The sequence below is a fragment of the Primulina tabacum genome, chromosome 3 (genome assembly GCF_025594145.1).
Source record: "Primulina tabacum isolate GXHZ01 chromosome 3, ASM2559414v2, whole genome shotgun sequence".
Taxonomy (NCBI): domain Eukaryota; kingdom Viridiplantae; phylum Streptophyta; class Magnoliopsida; order Lamiales; family Gesneriaceae; genus Primulina; species Primulina tabacum.
In genome coordinates this window covers 34,003,168-34,014,818 of record NC_134552.1, presented here as the reverse complement: position 1 = coordinate 34,014,818, position 11,651 = coordinate 34,003,168, and the positions used below count along the sequence as shown (strand labels likewise).

At 40.2% G+C, this 11,651-nt stretch overlaps 1 protein-coding gene across 1 annotated transcript in view; it reads left to right on the top strand.

The window, feature by feature from the left end:
• The first annotated feature begins 11,619 nt into the window (after positions 1 to 11,619).
• Positions 11,620 to 11,651, top strand: part of LOC142538242 (putative ATP-dependent DNA helicase CHR12) — a 3,100-nt gene continuing 3,068 nt past the window's right edge. Inside the window, 1 exon segment of the mRNA XM_075643607.1 lies at positions 11,620 to 11,648. Coding sequence (XP_075499722.1) covers positions 11,620 to 11,648 — 29 coding nt within the window.

Genomic DNA, 11,651 nt, shown 5'->3' with positions numbered 1-11,651 from the left:
GCACTTGATCTTGTAATTAAATAAGATAGGACATAACTTGTTGAAGTATTTGATATTCTTATTTATGGGGTGTACAATCTGTAAAAAAAAATCGACCTAGATTTTTTAATTGATCCATTTAATCCAAAAGAAGATTGAAGAAATGAATTAGCATCCGGGTCCCCACATCAAACCTGGAATTTTCAAAAATTCAGGGACTAAAATGCAAAGCTTCGAAAGTTCAGGGGCTTTTTTGAAAATTCTAGATAAATAGGGCTATTTCTGTAACTTATGTAATGCATGGATCAAAACAATATTTTCGAGAGTTTAGGACAGGAATTGATGAATTCGGAAATTCATTGGGATATAATGCAATTTTCGAAACTTTTAGGACAAAAATGAAGAATTGCGAGATTTTAAGAACTGTAAATGCTATTTTCGAAATATGTACTTATGTACTGGTACCAAGTCTCTGTGAACTATGTACTTATGCGAGGAGTCACGAGGTCATGGGTTCGAGACTTGGGGAGGTATCTGTAATGCCCGGAAATTTAATCCTAGTAATCTGTAATTATTGATTTATAATTTGATATGATTATGAAAGGATTAACCGAGACACGATTTGAAGTAACGTGTGAAAATGTATGTGCGAGGACAGTACCATCGACGCACATGCGCGACATGAGACGCGCACATGCGCGAATTGGACAGAAGGTCTCGCGCATATGCGCGACAGGAAGGCGCGCATATGCACGAGCTGTGTGAAAGTTCAATCACAACTCCAGAGAGTCTCGCGCATATGCGCGGAAGGTGTCGCGCATATGCGCGAGCTGCCGAAAAGAAATGTGCGAAGACCAGAAGGTCTCGCGCATATGCGCCGATTTAGGTCGCGCATATGCGCGAGACATGTTGCGTGAAGGGTGCGCCATTTGCCTTGCTGCATGTACGTTGATGTATATATATATATACACAATGCAATTCCCTTCATTCCTTCTGAAGAAAACCGAGAAAGGGTCAGGGGAAAGTTGCGAAAAATCCGTCCGTCTGATTTTGAATCTGACTGCAGTACTGTGTTCATATCTACGCAGGCTACAACTGGACGTAAGTTTTACTACGTTTTGATATGATTTGAAATTATGATGTTGTCAGAATTGAATGAAATTCATATATGATGTTCTTGACATGTTAGACATCATAGAATCGAAGTCAGATTAAGAAACGGACTGATTATGGAATTGTTATGATTTTTTGAAGTTAATTGACTGAGATATGATATCAGATTGTATTGGTATCGATTATTAGTTGAGGGAATTATTATCTGGTGATGTTATATTGACCTGGATATCGGGATTGTGCGGTTATACCGTTGATTTTGAATTATTGATCAGATTGTTATCGATTTAAACGGTATATTGATATGATATCATTGATATTGCCATTGCCAGATCGAGGGATTGACAGAGTTTGAATTCCTGACCGAAACTACAAACAAAAGGTATAAGTCAATGTGGTATCGGGAGATCGACTTAAGTCGGTTTAGACTGGAGTTTCCCCAAATCACATACTTTATTTTATTGCATTGATATTTGCATTGCTTTGATTGATGTACTTGTTCTCTTGATTTATAGATAGCAGGTACTAGACGAGTAATCTTGTGACAGAAGTGCCTGATAGTGGCGGGATCGCCACGGGCACATTGCACGATGTCACAAGATAGTGTATTGGCGATAGTGCCAAAGTCTGTCACCGGATGATTGGCTATCGATGTGGATAGAATTTGGGTTTCCTCTATTACTGTTGATCGATGTCGTATCGGTGTAGATAGAATTGGAGCTTCTTCTATTACTGGTGATCGATATTATATCGGCGTGGATAGAATTAGAGTTCCTTCTATTACTGGTGATCGATACCATATCGGTGTGGATAGAATCAGACCTTTTTCTATTTCTGGTGATCGATACCTTATCGACGTGGATAGAACTGGAGTCTTTTCTATTACTGTTGGTCGATATAGGAATGCCAACTTCTGGAAACCGGGATCCCTAGACTAGGATTGAGTCTAGTCTAAATTGTGTAGCTACGAGTATTGTCGACAGTCTGATATTGATTATGTTTCAGATTTTGATACATATTGCTGTTATCTGTTACATGCTTTATATTTGGTTATATGATTGCATGTTTCGTTGATTTATACTGGGATTATATTCTCACCGGAATTATCCGGCTGTTGTCTTGTTTGTATGTGTACATGACAACAGGTGGGACAGGATCAGGGTCCAGGAGATGAGGGGAGATCGTGATAGAGTGGAGACTTCGGACTTTGATGTATATAGGGTTTTGGCACTTGATAATTAGATGTTGAACCTTAGTTTTTACTGATTTGTAGACGGTACAGGACTTGTACTTTATTTTATACTGAGTTGTATATTAGTTTGATTTCACTACATTCCGCATTAAAAAAAAAGAAAAAAATTTTATTACCCTAATTACTTGATTAGTAAATTGGTCATGATGACGATTAAGAACTGATTAGCGTCCGGGTCCCCACATCACTCCACCAACCTGGTGTGGAGAGTCCTATGAGTAATGACGCATGTGGAAAGCCCGTGAGGGAAAAGGCCCCAGTGGGAACCCAAGATGGGACAAGGCCCAGAGGGAGCCCAAGATCGGGATAGCCTTGGGTCGATCGGGGCAGTGGGCTGCATGCGCGGTCCACTGGGCTTGTAATGGGTCGTTACAATAAAAGGCGCCTTTTATTCTAACGACCCATTAGAGTCCCAATGGACCGCCCATACGGCCCACTGCCCCGATCGACCCAAGGCTATCTCGATCTTGGGATCCCTCAAAGGGGCCTTTTCCCTCACGGGCTTTCCATAGACGTCGTACGGGTTACTCATAGGACTCTCCACAGCAGGTTGGTGGATTGATACCTCCCCAAGTCTCGAACCCAACCAAGTCTCTCTGAACTATGTACTTATGCCAGGAGGTCATGGGTTCGAGACTTGGGGAGGTATCACTCCACCAACCTGCTGTGGAGAGTCCTATGAGTAATCCGGACGACGCCTATGGAAAGCCCATGTAATGGCCGAGGTTTTAGTTTGATACTTTTGAGTTATTCCATATTATGAATAAGGTAATGAAAGAACAGACATGCAGAAGCGACGTTGCAATTCAAGTTTTGGTGACAAAGAGACACTGCACCCGTGCCATAAACACAACCGCACCCGCGGTGTAATGCCCGAGATGTGAATTGGTAATCAGCAATTATTAATGCATGATTTGATGTATTTATCGAAGGCCGAAAGAAGCGACGTTGCGATTCGATTTTAGTTGCAAAATATATTGTTGGACAGCAGAGACAAAGTGCAAACCGCGGTTCAAAAGACAGTGCACCCACGTCGTTTATCATGAAATGTTGAAGGTTACAGTAGGCGTACCGCACCCGTGCCAGAAAAGCCACCCGCACCTGCGGTAAATGAACAGAGACCAGACCGCAACCCGCGGTAGAAGGATAGCGCACCTGCGGTCGTCGTTCATGCAATTTTGAGTGTGGATCAGTATGCTCAGCGCACCCGCGGTCCAAAGTGTAGCGCACCTGCGGTGAGACGTGTGTTATGAAAAATAAGACGCGTGGCTTGGCATGCACAAGTGATAAATATATACATATTTCCTTCCTTCAGAAACGTAAAGAAAGAAGGAAAAACTTCCGAGGAATTCTCCAGCTTGCTCGTAGCTTTGAACGGTGATTGTGAGAAATCCGTCTGTCCAATTTTAAATCCGACTTCAGTACTGTAATCCTATCGACCCAGGCTACAACTGGACGTAAGTTTTATTGAGTTTTGGTATCATTTGAAAATATGGTGTTGTATGAATTTAATATGATTCATATATGGTGTTCTGGATATGTTAAACACCGTAGAATCGAAGTCAGATTGAAAAACAGACTGATTATGGAATTGTTATGATTTTCTGATTATATTGATTTGAAATCGGACAGATTTGTATTATGGATTGATTACAGATTGTATTGGATATGGGTTATAGATTGTAATTGATATATGTTGATGTGGTATTGACGAAGATGTCGAGATCGTTCCGTTATGCCGTTGATTTTGAGTTGAATCCAGAATGATCAGATTGGTATTGATTTGAGCAATATATTGATATGATATTATTGATATTGTCATGGCCAGATTGAGGGATTGACAGACTTTGAATTCCAGACTTGAACGTCGTCAGAACTTCAACAAAAGAAAGGTATAAGTCAATGTGGTATTGGGATATCGACTCAAGTAGAATATACTTGAGTTTCCCTAAATCACATACTTATTGTTATTATATGCATTGATTTGATTTGATATGCTTGTTCTATTGATTTATAGAAAGCACGTATTAGATGAGTATTAGACGAGTGATCTTGTGACAGAAGTGCCTGATAGTGGTGGGATCGCCACGGGCACATTGCACGATGTCACAGGATAGTTGAATTGGCGATAGTGCCACAGTCTGTGACGGATAGGTCAAGGCACCGGATGTTTGGTTATATCGAAGTGGATAGAATTGGATTTTCTTCTATTACTGATGTTCGATATAGGAATACCAACATCTGGAAACCGGGATCCCTAGACTAGGAGTGAGTCTAGTCTGAGACGTGGAGTCACGAGTCTGATTTACGATTTCATATTGATTATGTTTCAGATTTAATACATGTCACTGATATTGTTACATGCTCTTACATTGTTTATGTGATTGCTGTTCGTTGATTTATACTAGGATTTTATTCTCACCGGAGTTATCTGGCTGTTGTTGTGTTTGTATTTGTGCATGAAAACAGGTGGGACAGGTTCAGGGTCGAGGATATGAAGAAAGATCGTGATTAGAGTGGAGACTACGGACATGGATTAAAGATAGGGTTTGGACACTTGACATTTAGTTGTTAACCATAGTTGAATGATTGTATATATAGTACAAGACTTGTACTTTAATACTGATATGTATATTAGATTGAATCCCATTAAATTCGTATTTAAAAAAAATTTAGACCCTGTTTATTATAATTGATTAAATTGTCCTGATGATGATTAAGAACATGATTAGCGTCCGGGTCCCCCACAACAGTGGTATCAGAGCGATAGATCCTTTAGACTGAGATAGGAGCTAGTGAGCGGGGTAGAATGAATTTTCTTTCCTTGCATGTGATTGCTCGCATGATTACTGCTTTAATACATATTTACCTGAATTATCTGATTTTGATATGGTAATGTGTATTATTGAGATGGATCATAACCAATTCTGGATCAGCTGTAAGATGATCAGAGGAGGACTGAAACCGGTCCTGTTGTATTTGGGTTACTAATCCATTTGATTATCAGATATGCCTCTGAGAAGAGTACCGGAACAGGGTAGCACTTCAAATCCTCCAATGGGGGTAACAGCAACTCCAATAGAAACATTGTTAAAGAGATTTCAGTCATTCCATCCACCTACACTGAAAGGTACTGAGACATTAGTAGATTGTGAGAGTTGGCTGGACGACATTGAGATGCTGTTCGAGTCCTTAGATTACACTGATGAGAGGAGAGTGAAACTGATAGGACACCAGTTACACGATGTGGCAAAGAACTGGTGGATTACCACCAAGCGGGCCTTGGAGCATCGAGGTACGATTATTACTTGGAATGTCTTCAGAACTGAGTTTTATCAGGGATTCTTTCCAGTGTCGTACAGGAAGGACAAGGGGGCCGAGTTTGCCAATTTGAGACAGGGCCAGCTGAATATCGAAGAATACGTGGCCAAGTTCTCCACCCTGCTACGATTTGCTCCACATGTGGCCGAGAATGAAGAAGCTGTTGCTGATCAGTTTATTAATGGCCTGAATCCGGAGATCTTTACCTTTGTGAATACCAGGAGACCGAATAATTTTACCGATGCCTTGGACAGGGCCAAGGGAGCCGAAGCCAGTATGATGAGACAGAAGGGAGCTTCGTTTGTACCTCCAGCACCGAGACCACAACAACCACCTCCCCGGTTTGAGAGTGGCAGTAGCAGTGGCGGAAAAAGGATTTCTTGAAAGCTAGAGGAAAGCAATTCAAGAAGTTAGGAAGCAGTTCTTCTAGCTCTGGGAGTTATATAGGACTTTATTGCAGCACTTGTGGAGGGAAGCATTCCACAAAGCAGTGCCGAGGAGTGTTCGGCAGTTGCCATATCTGTAGGCAGGCAGGGACATTTGCTCGAGTTTGTCCCCAGAATGATTCTCAGAGATCACAGGGTGCGGAATCATCTGGATCAGCGGCAAAGACTGAGAGACGATCAACCGCTGTGCATTCATTCCAGCCAACACCATCTCAGTCACAACAGAGACCAGGAGGTAGTCAGACAGTTAGCCAGCCTCCTAGACAGCAGAGCAGAGTCTTCGCTTTGATTGAGGAGCAGGCTCAGGATGCACCTGATGATGTCGTTGCAGGTAACTGTTTTATTTCTGGTTATCCTGCATATGTATTGATTGATACTGGTGCATCGCATACATTTATATCTGAGTGATTTGCATTGAATCAGGCATTGCCTATTGAGTCATTGTCTGCGGGTAGTGTCTGTCTCTTCTCCGTGGGACAGGTTTTATATCAATAAAGTATGTTAAACATTGTATGCTACAGTACGATGGGCATGAAATTGAGATAGATTGTATTGTGCTTGGGTTGTCTTATTTTGACTGTATTATCGGTATCGATATGTTGACCAAGTACAGAGCTACTGTCGATTGTTTCCACAAGATTGTAAGATTCAGACCTGAGATGGCTAATAAGTGGAAATTCTACGGTAAGGGTTCTCGATCTAGAATTCCTTTGATATCCGTATTGTCTATGACTCGATTGTTACAGAAAAGAGCGGAAGGATTCCTTGTCTACTCAGTTGATCTACTGAAATCGAGTCCATCATTGGCGGATTTTCCAGTGGTGTGTGAGTTTGCTGATATCTTTCCTGATGAGATTCCTGGTTTGCCCCTGATTCAAGAGATAGACTTCAGTATTGAGTTGATGCAAGGTACAGTTCCGATTTCGAGGGCTCCGTACAGAATGGCACCGATTGAGTTGAAAGAGTTGAAAGAACAGTTGGAGGATTTATTGGCCAAGGGGTATATCAGACCGAGCGTGTCTCCTTGGGGTGCTCCAGTATTGTTTGTTCGAAAGAAAGCGGTTCTATGAGACTCTGTATCGACTATCGGCAACTGAACAAAGCACAGTAAAGAATAAATATCCCTTGCCTTGCATTGATGATTTGTTTGATCAGTTGCAGGGTTCTTCAGTCTATTCCAAGATCGATCTGAGATCTGGATATCATCAGCTGAGAGTCAGGGATTCTGATATCTCGAAGACAACATTTAGAACCCGGTATGACATTATGAATTTATTGTCATGCCGTTCGGTTTGACTAATGCTCCAGCGGTGTTTATGTTAGATTAGGTGCCCGTCGAGCCAAGTGTTGGCCGAGGGTTCATGATTAAACTCTATGTATAAACAGTCTTTATTTTAATAATATTTGAATTTATCGTTTTGGCACTTTTTATCTGTATACCCATGCTAACTGCATAGATAAAGCCCTTGAATATACAAATAGTAGAAAGAATATGAGATGCTCATATGATGAGTATCATGAAACTCATATTTGTAATACTGTATATTTTAAAAGGTTCCTAGGCGATTCAGCCGCCACTAAGAAGGATATAGGCCGCTCCGAGTTCGAGATTAGTATCTGCGATGTGAGTAACCATGTTTCATTGGTAAGGGGACATTGTGATGTCCGAGCATGCAGTTAGGTGGAAAAGTCCTAGTTTTGGTTGTACACCATTAGTCCTTATGAACCCGGGACAACATGAGACTCTATGTGCTAGAATTACACTTTGACTTGTTTACCCGACTCATTGTTGTCGGGGATTCACCGCTTACCTTCGGGTAGGATATCCTATGTGTTATCATGTGTATGTTAGGTTGAAATCTCTGATCAGAGTATGGTGGTAATTATGAAAGGGGTTTCATAGATTACACCATCGATGCAACTACGACATGACACATAGTATCGATTCATTGACAACTCTCGATAAACCATGGTTGTCGAATCGGTCGGGATATATGAGTTGAAGGGACCGTACTATACGCTAACCATAATTGAATGATTCTGCAGGCACTATCATTTGATACCTAGGGATCATGTAAGCGATGCTGCTAGGCGTTTAACATGATTGGTTGGGTACTATCAGACTGGAGTTCTGACGTTCTGTTATCAAGGAGTTGAATAAGTAAGAATGGAGCAATTGGGGTAGGCTCATATAAGGACATGTTTATTCGGAATCACATGGAGATGTGAACCGACGGCTAGTTGTATCGATGAACCATTGAGGTCCACACAAGTACTAGCTTTCTAGATCCCGTTGAGAAGTAAAATAGTTCAAAGTGTTCAACGGCTTATAAATGAGTTTATAAGCGTTGAGAAAAATAGAAGTATGACTTCTCTATGAGAGAAATGTAATTTTTAGTTTATGAATGTGTTCCTAAATTAAAAATACTCCAAGTAAATAATGTATTTGAAAATTGAGATTTTCATAAACATTATTATGGACTAAATTAAATTAATTCAAGTGTTGAATTAATTAAACACTAGTGGGCCTAGTAGAGTCAAATAATTAAATTAATTAAGTGTTGAATTAATTAAATAACATTGGGCCTTGTAGAGCCCAATTGGACTAGTGGGCTTGAGTAAAATCAAGTAAAGTCTAATTGGGCTCAAATATGTTTGAGACAATTTAAATAGTCCATGGGCCTTGTAATAGTTATAAGCCCAAGTTACATTGCATGCTTGGGAGGTGAAGAGTTGGGGAATACTTTTAATTAAAATAATGCATGGCATGCAACTTTTTGGATCAACTTTTTGCACTACCAAGACAACTCTTCCCTCCATCATTCTGCACTATGTTGGCCGAAATTTTTAGGTTTTTCTCTCCTCATTTTTCTTCTTCAAGTGTTGAGGAAAGAAAATTCTTCTATTTGAAAAATCCTCTTAGTTTTCTAGTGCAAATTAAGAGAGGATTTACCTAGTTGGTGGTGGGCCTAATTTTGGAGGTTGGAAGCTTGAAGATTTGTCATCCATTCAAGAGCCAAGTTTTAAACTTGTTGGTGCCATCATCAATCTCTTGAGATTGATAGGTAACTATTTCTAAACACCCTATGTATGACATTTAGGTGTTTATTGTATTTGTTACACACAATATCATGGTGGCCGAAAATTTTCTTGTAAAATTCGATTTTTAAACTTCCATTGCGCTTCCTGTCACCGTAACCGATCCCCTTTCAAGTGGTATCCGAGCTATGGTTACGATTTTGTGTAGCATTTACAAGATATTATATTGACATTGATTTCTAACCGCATGAGAATGAAATTTGCAACAAAAATCAAGGCATGACAAAGGGATATTTTGGGCAGCTCAGGCTGCCCGAGGGGCTGCCCGTTTCGGGCAGCAAGACAGCCCGAGAGGCTGCCCGTACCCCTCTATCGAAAATAAAAAAAAAAAATTGTTGCCGGAATCTGGCGACGGAGCTCCGGCGACGGCGATGACGACTAGGGTTTCCAACAGTGTTTTGGAATATCAAAGTGTCATGGGCCTTGAGTTGTGGGGCCATTGGATGGCTAACATATTTGTGAATTTTAAATGGGCCAAAATGTTTTTGGTGAAAAATAAGTTTTTGGGCCCTTAAGTTTAAAATTACAAAAGTTGCAAATATTTTCTCATGAAATAAATATTTTAAGTTGGACTTTAAATATTTATAGTAAATGGTGATTTACAAGAAATTCGGTTATAAATAAATTAATTTGAAAGTAGACAAAAGGTGTTTGTGTACTTTGTTAATTTAGTTTATAATCGTGGCGGTTAGTGATTGGATCAAGATATATAATATTGGATCAATTAAATTGTGATAATTAATTGATGGTGTATGATATGTGATATTGTGCATGAAGGATGATCAAAAGCCCAAGCCCAATTTGCAAGGTGTATGCTACGATATTTTGTGTTGAATGATTGTAATTATTATAAATTTATAAAGTGCGCTTGGTTTATGGCCCGTTCCCACCCCATGAGATGTATCCCTATTTGCCATGGATATTTATTTGTAAATATTAGTATAGTGGATGATCAAGATTGGAAGATGGTGGCCATGATTATGAAGATCGAAGACATGTAAATATTGAAGCTAATGTAATAGTTGCATTTGCATCCCATGCATTTCCCTAGGATTGGACCTAGGCCCGTGTTTAGCTCACAGGGCCATTAGTATTGGGGCGATTGATCATCCTTGTTTGTTAACTGTTTATAATATATGCATGATATTTATAAATAATGAGTATGTGCGTTTATTATGATAATAACAAAGTTGCATGAATCCGCAAACATACGATCAAACATGGCGAGCTTTTAAATAAAATTAATGATGAGACCTTTCAAAATTAAAAACCCTCATTTTGAATAAGATTCAAAATTAATATCAAGCCCAAAAGGGAATTATAAATTTTTATAATTTCCTTGTCTTCCATCGACAATGGGTGCATGATGAACGCTACCCGTACTCGGGGCTCGGCTTATATTATTGGGGGAGCTTTGGGTGCCGGAAAGCTGTGACATCCATTGACATGGTGATGTGAACTACGTGGAACTCCCATGATTTCGGCTCATATTATTGGGGGAACTCATGGCGACCGTCCATTAAGGTTCAACATCGATGGGTAAGGCTTGACACGTGAAGATGAACGACGTCATATTATTGGGTCCTAATCAAACGTGAGACAAAAGTTTACGTAGAGGGTTGCATTGTGATGCAATTGGAAACTACCTTTTAGGAATTGTGATTGGCTGATATTATTCGGGATCATAATTCGCTAATTGGACCTTACGTACCTACTGAGGAAAGGAGTTTCCCGTTTTCACTAGAGGATAGTGAAAGATGTCAAAACAGTGGGAGCAAATATTTATGAAGTAAAAGTCCAAACTTCATATCTTACTAAATATTTAAAATAGTCATCAACATTTATCTGTTTTGCTTTTCAGTACAAATTGACAATGTCTTCGATTGCAATGATATCTGCAATACTCGACAAACATATATTAACTGGACCTAATTACCTCACTTGGCTAAGAAACCTGAAAATTGTCTTGAATTCGGAAATGGTAGCATATACACTGACTGAGTCGCCCCCTGTTGAGGCTCCGACTGACTGCACTCCTGAGGATTTGCAAGCTTACAAGGAATGGTTTGACCATGACTTGATAGCCAGGTTTTATATGCTGACTTCTATGAATGATGAGCTGCAGAGGCGTTTTGAGGATGCAAAGAGTGCTGGTGACATTCATTTGCATCTCAAGGAGCTCTTTGGTGAGCAAACACGGCCTCTTAGGCATGCTACCGTCAAGGAGCTGATCACTTTGCGCATGCGAGATGGGGCCTCGGTCCATGAGCATGGCCTGAAGTTGATTGGGTGGCTTACCCATCCATATCTCATATGGTGTCTGCCTTTGAATGGACATTTAATGGAATATCTTTCAATAGTTATACGAAGGAGATAGTTTTCAAGTTCACCAGTACAATCAAAACATTCATGTGTAGAGTAGGTGCCCGTCGAGCCAAGTG